Raw genomic sequence first — 16,100 nt, forward strand, 5'->3', positions numbered from 1 at the left:
CAGCTGCAACCCATCACTTGGAAACACCCTACACTACGGAAAATTTAGCTTACCCAATTCACCTCTAGCGCATGTCTTTGAACTGTGGGGGAAACCGAAGCACCTGGGGGAAACCCACACGAATATGCAGAGAACCTGCAAACTCCACACAGAAGTGCCAACTAGCCCAGCCAGGACTCGAACAAGAGAGTTTCTTGTTGTGAGGCGACATCGCTACCCACTGCACCACCACGCCACCCATCTTGTTGTCATGTAAAAAATATATTATTATGTTTCAGAAAAGTCAAATTATTGGCATGAATCAAGCAAACAAAGCATCTGAAGCGATTACAAAAACAACTATAATTGGGTTAAGAACTTTTCAACACATTATTAAAAACTGGAAGTTTAGTGGGGAACCATCATCGATGTGGTAGAAATGTGGTCCAAAAATATGTTGCATAATTACGATCTGCAATCACTTTAACATCTGGCGAAGTCAAATTGTTAAATAGCAACAGTAGAACTCAGAGCTATGTTTAATAGTGAAAGTTAGAGGATCTTCACATGCACAATGTGAAGGCAACTCAAGGGATTGGAACTAAACAGCTGTGTAGCCATAAGAAAACCACTTGTCAGTGAGGCTTATTAAAGGTCATGTGGTCATGATTTGCTCTGTTCCAGAGTTAAGGGTGCATGAAGGTAAGAAGAGAGGTGGATGTGCTATGATTTGGGGATGCTGCAGTTGGTCAGGTCTAAGTTCAGCAGTTAGTACGTTTACATGGACATGAGTAATCTGATATTAATACCATTAAGACAGTACTCTGCTTAAGAGTATACCATGTAAACAGCAATTTGTGATTAATTTAATCTGATTAAGATCATAATCAAACCAAACAGAAATCAGATTAAGACATGTGGAGTATGCCGATTTTAGTTGCATTATTGAAGTGCAGTACAAACATGTGAACACCTTAATCAAACTATTACTGTCGTGTAGGATTTTTGCTGCATTTTGCTACAAGATAGTCTGTACACACACGGCTGTTTGACACTATTCTCTAGAGATGTGAACCTACACTGGTCTCACGGTTCGGTTACGATTATCATGCCATCGGTTTGGTTCAATTCGATATCACAGTGCATTGGCGATGCTTTCCATACACAGTTTTATATTTTTTTCACAGCACAGCAATTCTTGTATTAAAATGTATAAATATATTTATATTTATATACTATTTGTAATACAATTTTGTCCTTTAATACAAACAGATATATAAACTGTACCTTTAAACAACACAAGAATTTATAGCAAATAAACAAATATAAATATAAATAGCTTTCTGAGCCTTCTCTAGCAAGTTCTTTCTTACACCCCTTTGATTGGTTCACACACTCAACAGAAAAGACTGCGATTGGCTCTTATGCGCTGGCGCTCTTCACAGATAGGGGCTTCTGCTGTAAGTGTCAGTGAAAGACTGTCCAGCAAACACACACGCAGTGAAATTGTGCAGAGTTTCTGCATTTTTAAGTAGTTGGAGCGTTGTAAATACTCGCGCTTGCCTCCCTCGCCATAGTAAGCTACTGCGACATAGCGCATATGAGATAAATGACGTCAGTACATAATAACCCGTTTTCTCTGCACCTTATGAGTCAGTGAAGGACCACAGACACACACACTGCAAAATGCAGAGGTTTTTTCTCTCATTCGGCATGTGGCAACAAATTCCATTAAAACAACACTCTTTCAGCAGTTCATACTCGCATCCAATGTCTCGTTTGTTATGGGGGGCATGAATGAAATGTTCCTGAATGAAAGTAAAAGTGCCAAACTGCAGGTAAAGTAGACAAACTAAAAATGAAACACCAGAAATGACATGAAACTCTGGAGGAAATGTGGATAGCATGGTGATGCAATGACCTTAATCGAATTACTGTATGTGATATAACATGTAAAATGGGATCATGAAAGGAACATTTAAAAAGCAACTCATGTAAACACCTTTATCATATTATTGTCTTATTCAGATTAAGGCAAATAATTCGATTACTGATGTCCATGTAAACTTAGTCAATGTTATGTGTCCAAAGAAGGATTTTCTTCTCTGATGGCATATGGATATTCCAAGATGACAATTACAGTATTCATTATGCTCCCTGAACCACTCTTTCACAATTTGAGCACAAGACATCTTTTTTGCACGTGGATTGGTCAAACAGAGTCCAGAACTTAACCCTATTGAGATTCTTTGGGATATGCTAAAAAAGACTTGCCCAGTAGTCGAACCCACCCGTCATCAATAAATAAACATAATGTATCTCTGGATGGGAGTGTTGTGGCATTGCAGAAGCATATTAAAACTATGCCATGGCAAATGTGTGCGGTAATTAAAGCTTAAGATTAAACATTACAGTGTGTAATACAATAACAGTCATTTCAATAAAATCTGTTTTTTGATTGAGGACCTTTATGTCTGTTATCTAAGGAAAATGTGGGTCAATCCATGACCCATTTAAACATTGTGACTTTTCCATTGACCCCTCTGAATTTGTATCTGCGCAGCATGTGGGCTGTGACCGGATCCTGGGCTCAGATGTCCGGGAAGATCGCTGCCGTGTTTGTGGAGGAGATGGGAGCAGCTGCCAGGTCATCGAGGGGGTCTTCAATGACTCCGTGTCTGAAGGAGGTACTGAGCATGTTCACTTCTGAACAATTTGTAACAATATGTGCAAAAGAAACATTGCTGAAATACCAGTTATCTCACTGAGGACCTGGATGTAGAAAGGTTTCCACTGACAATTCAGTTTCAGACAAACAGTTGTATGAAAAAAAAAACATTTTGGTGTTAAATTCAAGCAGTCTATGGCACAGATTCAATAAAAACAGCTTGTGTCTTGACAGAGGTAGAGTATCTATAGCTGTGAATTTGGAGCCAAATGTTCAAATTCAGAACAAAGTTAAAGGCTGATTTATTTTTCCTCTCAGTTTTAAATAGAGCTGAAACCATTTATTTCTGGGCCAATGTACAGATTAAAGCACAGTTCCCTCACTGACGTTTTAATTTAACATTGGGGAATCATATTTTAACATCAACTGTAAATCGACAGCAATAAAAGTTGCACTTTGAAACAACTTTTCTTGTCTGCTGACGTCTCTTAAGATCACATTAATCAACAGTCAAAAGCTATTTATGCATGGTTTAAGCAAAAACCCTTTACATAAGCACTCTTCAGCATTAGCTTCTATTGTTTTTGTCCTCTTCAGAAGTTTTTTTTTTCAAATGTTTTGTTTGACTATGAAAGAATGGTCTGGCGTAGCTTTGACATCCTTTTGGACGAACCAAAGTGGTGAAAAATGATTTAAATCACTTGCATTGTATGAGTGCTTAGAAAAAACTTGAAGTTATTTAAAGGCAAGCCTCCAAAGTTAGTAAAAAATAAGCATAATGGCATGTTTTAGACTTTACACACACACACACATGCACGCAAAAAAAATGCAGTTTTATGGAAGAACTTCATGCAGTTTTGCCACATATAGAGTAGGATTCAGCTCACACTTTTCATTTATTATGGTAGATGTGAAGAATGAATGATGGTCACGCAACTGTATGACTTGTTGCCATTACAAATACACATATCTCCAAATTAGCTCATATGCATACAAATCAAAGTATAATTTGGCCTTTATTTTCAGGGACAAAAACGATGCAAATGTACAACAAGCATCAAAAAACAGCAATGTATCTTCTGTAAATGTCCTCTTAGTGTCCTTCAGAAGATAAATACAAAAATTTTTTTCCTCTTAACGTTTAAGTGAAGCCTGCAAATGCACATTTGAGACTGCTTTTTATCTTGTTAACTGAAGTAACACAAGCCTGATGCTTGAATTGAGGAGCTCCCCCCGCCAAACCTCAGAAAGTGTGTGCATGTGTGTGTGACAGGCTTTGAGGTACAGGGAGCAGCCTTGGCAAGTTCCTCTGGTATCTGGGAGAGTATTTTGAGGCTTGGATCAAACCCAGAAGTCCAAGCGAACTGGATTGTCCAGGACGTAAGGGAGATTGTTGCTTTTTTGCTTTAGTGGTGCACAATGACCTCTTCAATGCCCCTGGTAATTCTGCTTTCCTGTTCTCCAGTCAGCACTTTCTCAGCTTGAGTTGTCAGTAAGCACGCTTCTCTGTCAGTTATTGAACTGGGAAATGTTAACATGAGTTTGCACTTTGAGCAGAACCGTTGCTAATGGGGTGAAAAGGTGTGAACAATTTTAGGGGTTTGCAGACTTGAGTGGGGGGTTTAGCAACTCTACTAGTGTAATTAAGTGTATTTTGCACCAAAAATGTGTTGAGAGTAGTTTTCATGTTTCAAAGCCTCTGTTCTTCCTTAAAGAAATTATGATTTCTTTGAGGTATGTCATGACACTGAACAGACGCAAGAAGTGATCGAGTCGTGTTGTCAAAAATGAGATGAAAATCAGCTGACTATAAAAGAAAAGCAAGGATGAAGGCCAAAAGCAGTTTAATGGTATAACGTGGAACCAACTTTTTATACAAATTATTTTATTGTACATTTGACGAAGTACAATAGGCAGACATAAAAAAAAATATGTTTTTCAAGCTATAGCTTTTTATAAGAATTAAAAGTAAATTAAATGAAAATAAAAAGGCCAAAAATGGTACAGAGAGAGAGAGAGATACATGGTAAATTTTGCCTCAATATTTAAGTCTAATTAAGTCTAACAATGTTTAAGTATAATTAATCACAGAGTGTATCGACTAACCAATGTAATTAATTAATTGTTTTAAATTTGGCTAGGAAATGAATAAGTCATTGAGTAATTTATTAATTTGATTAATTCAAATGGCTGATTCATTCAATATAAATGGCTCTCATTATGAATGGGCTGTTGAATCAGTGACAACGTTTACATGGACACCAGTAATTTAATTATTTGCCTTTAATTTGAATAAGACAATAATATGATTAAGGTGTTTTCATGAGTTATTTTGTGAATGTTTGTTTCATGATCCCGTTTTACATGTTATTAGGGTGGGTATCATTTGGGGTTATTTCGATAATGGTGCTAAATCAATACTTTTAAAATAGTGCCGGTGTAAAAACGCTGCCTGAACCGATACTTTTCAGCCACAAAATTATGGTGGATGAACCTAGAAAAACTTTTTTATTTGACAAAAAAAACCATTTTAATTGAACAATATAATTAAAGTTTAAAGTACACATCAATTCATGTTTTATATATTTGATTCGAATTGCATTCATATATTTCTTCTGATCATTTGTTCGTTAGCATGAATTTAAGATTTGCATTATGCAATTAACATTACACTAGCTTACTACTAGTCTATAGAAAGGTTGTCATCAAAATCAGGGAGCATCTTTTTTCTAGGGTTGGGCTTGTGACTACATTTACATGGACAATTCTGAATAAGACAATAATATGAGAAAGGCGTTTACATGAGTTGCTATTTGAATGTTCCTTTCGTGATCCTGTTTTACATATAATGGCACATAGATTGATTAATGTCACGTCACTATGCTATCCACGTTTCCTCCGGAGTATCATGTCATTTTGTGTGTTTATTTTTCATTTTTCTACTTTAACTGCAGTTCGGCACTTTTACTTTTCTTCAGCAACATATTGTTCATGCCCCTTTGACAAACTAAGGTATTGTAACGTGCTGTGACGCTGACAATGGGAGTGTGGATCCAAATGCAAGTTTATTAAACGGAGAATGGTCAGGAAAGCAGTGGTCAATGCAGGAGTAAGCAGATGTACACAGGCAATCCAGAGTTGTAGTCAAATAAGCAGCAGATGGTCAGTAGGCCGGCAGCAGACTGGAATAAACAGTCAAACAAGGCGAGGGTCCAAACACGGCAAAGCAAGACAAGGGAAATGCGTTGGAATGTCACAAGTGCAGTAAACAAGACTCAGCAACAACGTATGCATGTGTGCTGTCTAAATAGTCCATGTAATCCGTCTTTCAATCCTCCAGCTGTATGTATGCAAGTGGCACCGAAGTTAGGCAGGTTTTGGTACCTAACCCTACATGTTATAGCACATAGATTGATTAATGCGTCACCACGCTATCGATATTTCCTTTGGAGTTTCGTGTCATTTCGGTGGTTCATTTTTTTTATTTTTCACCAAACTGAGGTATTGGATGCGAGTATGAGGTAAGGACTGGAGGAAAAGTGTTGTTTTAATGGAATTTCATACCGCATGCCGAACAGGGATTAAAAACTCTGCATTTTGCATTGCGGGTGTCTGTGGTCTTTAACTGACTGAAGTCATTATTAAATCACTGTGTGCTGATTGAGATTTATTGCATCTGAAATATAAGAAATCAATATTGGTTTAGTTTCTGAGCTCTGAACGTTTCAGTTTTGCTATTAAGGACAAAGTCATAAAGTCTGACGAAAATATAAGACCTAAACATCACACAGGTGCAGTTATGCCCTGTTTATTGAATTTAAGGGCAAATAACTGCATTCAGTCGGCTTCAAAGCACAATTAGCTGTTCTGCTGCATTATGTTGGCAATCAACTGTATGAAATGCAACATGACTTGCACACAAATATACAAACAATGCATAAATATCAGAATTTGTGCATTAAGCACCAGGCTTTAGAGGTGTTCAGAGAAACTATATGATGACTTTATGGAAACTCACACAATGTGCAGTGAGCATGGTGCTTCAGGTCAGATATGTGTTGGACGGCTGCCCTGCTGTTGAGGGGTGCACAGGGACGCCAGCCGTGCTGAAAAGACGTTTCATAATTACCTGCTCTCATGCAAGGCCCAAATCATAAACGCTGGGATATAAGATCTCAGCTATACCAAATTCCTTCCTATGTTTTCTTCAGAAACAGACACACTTCAGTAAGGACGAAGATTTAAAGAGGCAGAAGGGATCTGAAGCATCAAGGTTTCCATAAAAGCATCAAACAGATCAATGATGATAAAAAAGCAGTTTTAAGCAGTGTGCTTTTGAATTGCATTATGATGCCAACAACTTTAGATGTAAAAAAGTGACATTTTTGACATTTTTAGTAGTTTGAATTCATACAGTATACAGTCTCTGACAAAAGTCTTGTCACTTGTGTACAAATTGACTTGAAGTGTCACTGAAATATATTTCTAATCAAGATTTTTTATAAGAAATGGCACATTTTAATCCCCACAGCTTTTGTAATATTGTTTCAGTGCAAAACGAAACTGTCAAAAAGTATTCTAATATTCCCAGCTTTGTAAAGGCCATTGAGTCAGTTTTTGCAAAGACATAAGTGTTGTCGCCTTGTAATATGAGCTTCACCTGTGACTAATAATGGATCAATTAGGTCTGTGTATAAAAGAACACTAGACCTCTGCAAACATGCCTAAGATTCACCCTGAGACTAAAGTGTTGATTATCAAGAGGCTGAAGATCAGATCCATTTCTGATGTGGCAGACACCTTCAAAGTGTCTCGGCGTCAAGTACATAGGATAAAAAACAGATGTGAAGAGGCTGGAGATGTTTTTGACAAGCCCAGGTCAGGCAGACCCCGAAAGACAACTGCTTGAGAGGACCATTTGTTGGCTCGAAAATCTAAGGCCAGCCCATTTTCCACTGCCGCAGAGCTCCACGCAATCTGGTCACCTGCAGTCCCTGTGTCAACCAGAACAGTTTGTCGGATTCTGTATCGAAATGGCCTCCATGGCAGAATCAGTTCCCAGAAGCCAGCACTAAACAAAAGACAATTGAAAAACCGTGTGGCATTTGTCAAGGCATTTGCCTGCTAAATGGATAGACAAGTGGCAGAAGGTGGATTTTTCAGATGAATCTTCTGTTGAATTACACCACAGTCACCGTAAGTATTGCAGGAGACCTACTGGAGCCCGCATGGATCCGAGATTCACCCAGAAAACAGTGAAGTTTGGTGGTGGAAAAATCATGGTCTGAGGTTACATCCAGTATTGGGGTGTGCAAGAGATCTGCAGAGTGGAGGGCAACATTCATAGTCTAAATTACCAAGAAATCTTAGCTACCTCTTATATTCCCAACCATAAAAGAGGCCAAATTCTGCAGCAGGATGGTGCTCCATCGCATACTTCCATCTCCACATTAAAGTTCCTCAAGGCGAAGAAGATCAAGACGCTCCAGAATTGGCCAGCCCAGTCACCAGACATGAACATCATTGAGCATATGTGGGGTAGGATGAAAGAGGAAGCATGTAAGACAAAACCAAAGAATATTGATGAACTTTGGGAGGCATGCAAGACTGCTTTCTATGCTATTCCTGATGACTTCATCAATAAATTGTATGAATCCTTGCCAAACCACATGGATGCAGTTCTTCAAGCTCATGGAATTCATACAAGATATTAAATGTGGATCTTACAGCACCACTACTTAATTTGCTGCCTTTTTTATTTTCAGTAAATGTATTAAATTTCCGTATAGGCGACAGAACTTTTGACCTGCCAAAATTTGACTTTTCTGTTTTGATTAAATGATAATTCTTTTTTCAGTAAAACTTATTTATTTCAGTGCATTAAACACCATTTGGGAGGGTTTTAGCTTTTCATATGAGCTCTTCCTAACACCAATTGATTAATTAAAAGTCAGGTTAATAGCAGGTGTTTCTACAAAATAGATAAGTGACAAGACTTTTGTCAGGGACTGTATGTAACTCTGGACTGGAAAACCTGTCTTATCGTGCATAAATTATCGATTTTTCTTTTAAACCAAAAATTATTTATATTTATTCCATTTTTGATTCAGAATATTTATTGCTAAAAACTGAATTTAGACAACTTTAAATGCAATTTTCCACAGTATATTGATTATTGAGTTCACAGATTCCATATTTTCAAATACATGAATCTCTGCCAAATATTGTCCAATCTCAGCTAACCATTCATCAATAAAAGCTTATTTATTCAGTTTGAGATTATGTACAAATCTCAATCTCAAAATATTGACTCTTTTGTAGTACAGGGTTCCATATTGTAAATTACAAGTCATAAACCAGATAAAACCAGCTGTCAGTACATTTTCTTGTTCATTTACAGATTTGTACAGATTTAATTCATATTCAAAACTACTAAAAGGGTAAATAAAAGTCACATTGTTAACCCTTGTGTGCTGATTGGGTTGTTTTTATTCCACTTTCTGGTGATTTTGAGTCTTAATTTGGCCAAAGATTTTTCTGTGTTTCAACTAAATGGAATGATTTTTGTTGAAAAACCTTATTTTGACACACATTTTGGAAAAATGCTTTAAAAGTTTTTTAAAACTCAACAATAAACTCTGGGAAAATTTACTACACTTTTGTTATGTTGGTGGCTGTTTTTGCTCCATTGACTTCCATTTATAATGACATTTTTTGATAGACCTGCTATTAACACTTTACAACGCAGGAGCTGCAAAATGTTGTGGGATCTTGGAAAACGTGTTGATTTTTGCTGTATGTAATGATACATTGACAGTTTGAAGATGCCATACACTACCTTACAAAAGTCTTATCGTCGATCCCAGTTGTAAGAGCAACAAATAATTACTTGACTTCTAGTTGATAATTTGGAAAAGTGGCAGAAAGTGGATTTTTCTGATGAATCATCTGTTGAACCCGCATGGGACCCAAGATTCTCGCAGATCAGTCAAGTTTGGTGCAGGAAAAATCATGGTTTGGGGTTACATTCAGTATGAGGGCATGTGAGATGCAGAGTGGATGGCAGCATCAACAGCCTGAGATATCAAGTCATTTGTACTGCCCATTACATTACAAACCGCAGGAGAGGGCAAATTCTTCAGCAGGATAGCAAAGAAGGTCAAGGGGCTCGAGGATTGGCCAGCCCAGTCACCTGACATAAACATTATTGAGCATGTCTTGGATAAGATGATGGAGGATGCATTAAAGATGAATCCGAAGAACCTTGATGAACTCTGGGAGTCCTGCAAGAACGCTTTCCTTGCTAATCCAGATGACTTTATTAATAAGTAATTTGAGTCATTGCAGAGATGTATGGATGCAGTCATCCAAACTTATAAGTGTCATACACAATATTACTTATTTTTCCACTGCACCGTGACTTTATATTCTGTACTGTGCATTATTTCTGTTAAGTGACAAGACTTTTGTCTAAGCAAAGTCAGACCTCACTGTCCTAATAAATAAAAATCAAGGCATGACCATATTTTATTTTGGTAAAATAAGCATAATCTAGAGGCCTTTCCCTTTCATATAAGCCACTTCTGATACCAAATGATCAACTTGTCACGGTCACCAGCGATCATAACTCCCTAGATTGCTGGTTTGCACATAAGGACTACAAATCTGCTTGCAAATGGACTACATATTCAGTCATGCCACACACACTCACACCTGCTCCAAGTCTCTACTGATTACACTTGCACCACCTGAGGATTGTCGGACTGATTACACACACTACTTAAGCAGCACACACACTCACTTCCCTTGCTGAGTCTTGTTATCTGTAAAGTGACATTACAACGCGTTTCCCTTAGTCTTGTTCCTCCGTGTTTTTGATCTTTGCCTGGTTTCCCTTTCTCCTTGTCTGCCGCCTGTCTACCGACCTCTCGCCTGTGTTTTACTACGATTCTGGACTGCCTTTATACATCTGTTTGCACCTGTGTTGACCATTGCTTGCCTGACTTTGATTAAACCTGCAAGTGCATCCAAACCTCAGTTGTCTCTGTCACTCCCCGTGTTACACAACTAGAAGTGAAGTTATTATTTGTTGTTCCAAAAATGTAGTTTCATTATGTTTGTTTCGTAATATAATAGCCAGCCAGAATTGATCCAGTGAACAGCAACAGTTCAGATGTTCAGCGTGGGTTTGGTGTTGTTGATAGTCAGTCTGCTGGACTGAGGGCTATTCTCAGCTGCAGGAAGCTTCAGTGAACCACTCCCTGGGCGGCCGGCAGAAGAAACACTGACCGCAGTGGCTCGCAGATGCCCAGATGATGGCCTATTTTTGGCTCCTGCTGTATTTGTGTTGAATTTTGGAGCATACAAATACAATTTGAAGACAAAGACACACATTTTATTTAGAAATGCGGTTGGTGAATGAGATTCTTTCAGGCATTGTGCTCCACAAAATATGCCAGCTGAGTGACCAGTCTACACGAATGACCACTAATGATTTAACTGCTTCTAACTCTCTGGGAACATGTTTAGAGTGATTTAGTTTATATATATTTGGGTTCTAATTCAGAGCCTGTTCCAAAAATACTGTGTTTTTTTTTGGCTGGATCTTTTCAGTTTGTTCAGTTCCAAAACGGTTTACTTTTGATTAGGTTATTTTAAGTGAATGAAATGTGTAGCAGTATGAATAACTTTTCCCTGGTAATGGAAGTAATCTGGGCGACGCAGTGGCGCAGTAGGTAGTGCTGTTGCCTAACAGCAAAAAGGTCCCTGGTTCGAGCCTTGGCTGGGTCAGTTAGCGTTTCTGTGTGGAGTTTGCATGTTCTCCCTGCGTTCGTATGGGTTTCCTCCGAGTGCTCTGGTTTCCCTCACAGTCCAAAGACATGCAGTACAGGTGAATTGGGTAGGCTAAATTGTCCATAATGTATGTGTGTGAATGAGTGTGTATGTGTTTCCCAGTGATGGGTTGCAGCTGGAAGGGCATCTGCTGCATAAAACAAATGCTGGATAAGTTGGCGGTTCATTCCTCTGTGGCGACCCCTGATTAATAAAAGGACTAAAGCCGACAAGAAAATGAATGAATAAATGGAAGTAATCTGATTATCTTAATATTCTCCTCATGTTTGATTCAAAAGAGAAATCAAATCAGTTTTTATTGTCACATCATCAGCAGCACGTGTACTATGATGGGTGAAAAGCTTAGGCGCTGCCTCCAGACAGTGCAAAATACAGACAGTGAAAATATAGACAATATACCTTTAGCATTGTTGACTATAAATATGTAAAAGACAATAAATACATGAAAGACTTTAAATATGTAAAGAAAAACACACATTACAAACATTTAGACACAGATAGACAAGTACACAATCAAAAAGGTATACACATAGTTTGACTGTTATTGGAAATTTATTGTAAGCAATGTTGTTTTATCTACGGATTTGGGTAAAGTGCAGTGCATGCTACATCTTGATGGTTTGCAGTGAGGGGTATGGAAAGAGTTTGTGTGAGGTGTATCAAGTGTTCATCACTGTGATAGTCTGTGGGAAGAAGCTTTCCTTAAGCTGGCTGGTGCATGACCAGATGCTGCGGAACTTTCTGCTTGAGGGTAGTAGAAAGAGCTTTTCTTTCTAGTACCCTCAAGCAGACAGTTCCGCAGCATGGATTGGGCAGCTGGAGTTGCTGATGATTCTCTTGACTTTCCTCATGCACCGCCTGGTGTAGATGTCCTGGAGAGAGGGAAGCTCACCTCCTACTATGTGGTCAGCAGTTCATACAACTCTATGTAGACCTTTGCAATTGCTGCTGGTGCTGTTTCCATAGCAGGTGGTGATGCAGCTAGTCAGCTAGTCTCCACAGTGCAGGTGTAGAATAAATGGATGTGGGGGTTCATTTCAACCCTCCTGAGGCACCTGAGAAAGAAGAGGCGTTGTTGTGCCTTCCTCAGCACTGCATCTGTGTGAGCAGTCCATGTCAGATCCTCAGCGATGTGGACTCCAAGATTAATATGTTATGAAGTGATGTTTTGGAAAGATGAATGGTTTAAATATTTGTGATATTTGGGAAAAACAATTAAATGTAAGTTATTTCAGAACAATATTTGGGTATCATATCCTTAATTTCCTTGAAATAAATGATTAAAATGCTCTTTTTAAATTTAATGCAAAAAATACTGTAAATAAAAGCATTTTATTATCAAATTTGTAAGGAATGACAGCAGTTTTTTATAGAAAAATATACATTTTACTCAAACACTTGACTACAAATTGTAAATTCAGAGAAACTGAGCTTCTTTTAAGTGTAAGTTTATCACTGTTTTAGCAGTATGTTGAAAATACAATAAGAATTGCTGCTAGCTCTTTATTTAAAGTCTCCTTGTGACTTATAATGCACTTGCTATGGTAACTACAGTACATTATGCATAACTACATGTTACCCTAAACCCAACTCATATTTTAACCCTAACTATATAGTAAGTACATTAACTAAAATTATTCAGTATTTAAAGGATGTAAACTGTAACTGTAAGCACATTACAAGCTATAAAGTTAATTGAACTGAATTGCTTTACTAATTAATGGAATAATTAACCAACTTAAACTAAATCAGAATGCTTAAATTGGTCATGATCCCCATGCTTAGTTGGTTTGCAGATGGTTTAATGTTTTGTGACACAGTTTTCACCACATTGCCTGTTGAATGATCATAACAAGATCCCCGTCTGTGGCAGGACTGGATTGAAAAATTAGCTTTCTTTTTTTTACTCTTCGGTCAGAGGCTGGAGCTGTTTGCAAGCCTGTGGTGGAATCTGGCCTTAAACACGTTGTGTGTTGGGCAGCAGAACTGAGGGACGTTGCCCAGGAATTCAGTCGGAATCTCAAACCTCTGCATATCCCATCACAGTCACTCTCGCTGAAGCACCACAAACTGCATTGTTCTCTTGCTATGAATAAATGTATGCATATGTGTCTGTGTTTTTTCCTCAGGTTATGAAGAGGTGGTCAGAATCCCCAAAGGATCTGTATTCATACACATCCAAGAGCTCAACGTCTCTCTGAATTACTTGGGTGAGACACCATTTTTCATGGTTTGACTTAAATATGAACCTCTCATGAGAACCAGAACTAATACACTGTTGGGGTTAGTGGATTTCGTAAATAGTTTTTACACTAAATTAAAATACAGATTCAAGATGCTTTAAGGTGCCTCCTGTGGATCGGCTGAGATGACTTTTTTACTTTTTAAAATTAAGTGTTGTACATTGCAATCGGTTAATGTTTGTTTGTCTTTGAGGATATTAGTATTAAAGTACATGTTTTAATATCTGTTCATCTAACTGTCATGCAACAAACCATTGCGCTTTTGTAAAATAATGACAGTAAACAGGGCATGTCAAAAAAATAAAGTCTGTGTATACTTGCTTTACAGACATAGAAATATTCACTCACCGGCCAATTTATTAGGTACACCTGTCCAACTGCTCGTTAACGCAAATTGCTAATCAGCCAATCACATGGCAGCAACTCAATGCTTTTAGGCATGTAGACATGGTCAAGATGATCTGCTGCAGTTCCAATCGAGCATCAGAATGGGGAAGAAAGGTGATTTGAGTGACTTTGAATATGGCATGGTTGTTAGTGGCAATAGGGCTGGTCTGAGTATTTCAGAAACTGCTGATCTGCTGGGATTTTCACGCACATATTTTAAAGAGAAAATATCCAGTGAGCGGCAGTTCTGTGGGTGCAAATGCCTTGTTGATGATAAAGATCAGAGGATAAAAGCCAGACTGGTTCTAGCTGATTGAAAGGCAAAAGTAACTCAAATAACCTCTCGTTACAACCGAGGTATGCAGAAGAGCACGTCCAATCTTGAGGCGGATGGGCTACAGCAGCAGAAAACCACACTCGGTGCCACTTCTGTTAGCTAAGAACAAGAAACTGAAGCTACAATTTGCACAGGCTCACCAAAATTGGACAATCGAAGATTGGAAAAATGTTCCCTGGTCTGATGAGACTCGATTTCTGCTGCAACATTCGGATGGTAGGGTCAGAATTTAGAGTCAACAAGGATGGATTGTAGATTAAGGCAGTTCTGAAGGCAAAAGGGGGTCCAACTCAGTACTAGTAAGGTGTGCCTAATAAAGTGGCCAGTAATTGTACATCTGTAGAAAACAAAATGTGTACTTTCACATGTAGAAAACAGATATTCTCAGATTATTCAATCCATATGGAACACACAGGCTCATCCACCACTGCATAGATGATGATTGTGTCAGTGTCTCGTCTTTCATGCTGAAAACAAACAAAAAGCACTTGTTTACTGATATGTTATTTTAATGTTGATTCAAATGTTAACTCACACATTGAAAAGCACTGCTTGAATTGACATTTTTGTAATGGCTTAAAATCAATAACTACTAGTCAACCAGGAGCGTTTTTAGTCCAGGAACATTCTTAGTCCAGAAATGCAATAAAGTTACAGTATCTCATATTTTCCATAGCCCTTAGTTGGCTCTGTAGGTTTATAACTGGAAAACAAAAAAATGCATTTTTGGATACTTTGGTACCCCAATTTTGAAAAAGCACCACCAATGATATGTATTAGTTAAAGGGATAGTTCACCACCCATTTACTATTCACTTACACTCAAATGATTCTAAAATTTAATGATTTTTTTTATTCTTTTGTTGAACACAAAGGATAATATTCTGAAAAATGTTGGGAAAAAGCTGCCGTTGACATCCATAGTAGGAATAAAAAAAATACAATGAAAGTTAATTCTTCAAAATATCCTCCTTTGTGTACAACAGAAGAAAGAAATTCAAATAGGTTTTGAACAAGTGAAAGTAGCGTAAATGATGACAGAATGTACTTTTTAGTATGAACGGTTCCTTTAAAACTTTTTTTATTTGATTTTAGTTTTAGCAATTAGTTTGAGCATAAATATGTAAATGAACGCTCTGCATTGAAAGAGTCTGTTATGTATTGTGGCCTGTTAATGATTTTCATTATCACTAGTGTTGAAGAGCAAAGGGGATCAGTACTTCATCAATGGCAAGCTGACCATCGACACGCCGCGCCGATTCGACATTGCCGGTGGTACCTTCCACTACCGCCGACCCGCCAATGAACCAGAGACCCTGGAAGCTCTCGGACCCACCAATATGACCCTGATCGTGATGGTAAGTCAGAGATGCTGGGTGGTCTTTTCAAGCAGGATATTTGTGCTCTGCCTCTGTTGGTACAGATGCCTTAGAATTTAGACAGCTGCAATGTATTTGCTATGGGGTCAAGTGTAATTTTCTGGACAAATGTTATTTAAAGCTGAAGTGCTTTTTTTTTCTTCTGTTGTGATTCTTTTTGTAAATATCTTCTGCTATCTTTGTTTGATTTGCTGGGGGTAATCCACTTGTAGGTTAATTACCTGAAAAGTGTAAACAATGTAGATTTGTTTTTAG

General features: G+C 38.0%; 1 protein-coding gene across 1 annotated transcript in view; it reads left to right on the forward strand.

Annotated features, from left to right (window-relative positions):
- Positions 1-16,100, forward strand: part of adamts10 (ADAM metallopeptidase with thrombospondin type 1 motif, 10) — an 87,933-nt gene that overhangs the window by 60,255 nt on the left and 11,578 nt on the right. The window contains 3 exon segments of the mRNA XM_056463765.1: positions 2,543-2,666; positions 13,630-13,710; positions 15,661-15,824. Coding sequence (XP_056319740.1) covers positions 2,543-2,666; positions 13,630-13,710; positions 15,661-15,824 — 369 coding nt within the window.

Source organism: Danio aesculapii, chromosome 8 (genome assembly GCF_903798145.1).
Source record: "Danio aesculapii chromosome 8, fDanAes4.1, whole genome shotgun sequence".
Lineage (NCBI taxonomy): Eukaryota > Metazoa > Chordata > Actinopteri > Cypriniformes > Danionidae > Danio > Danio aesculapii.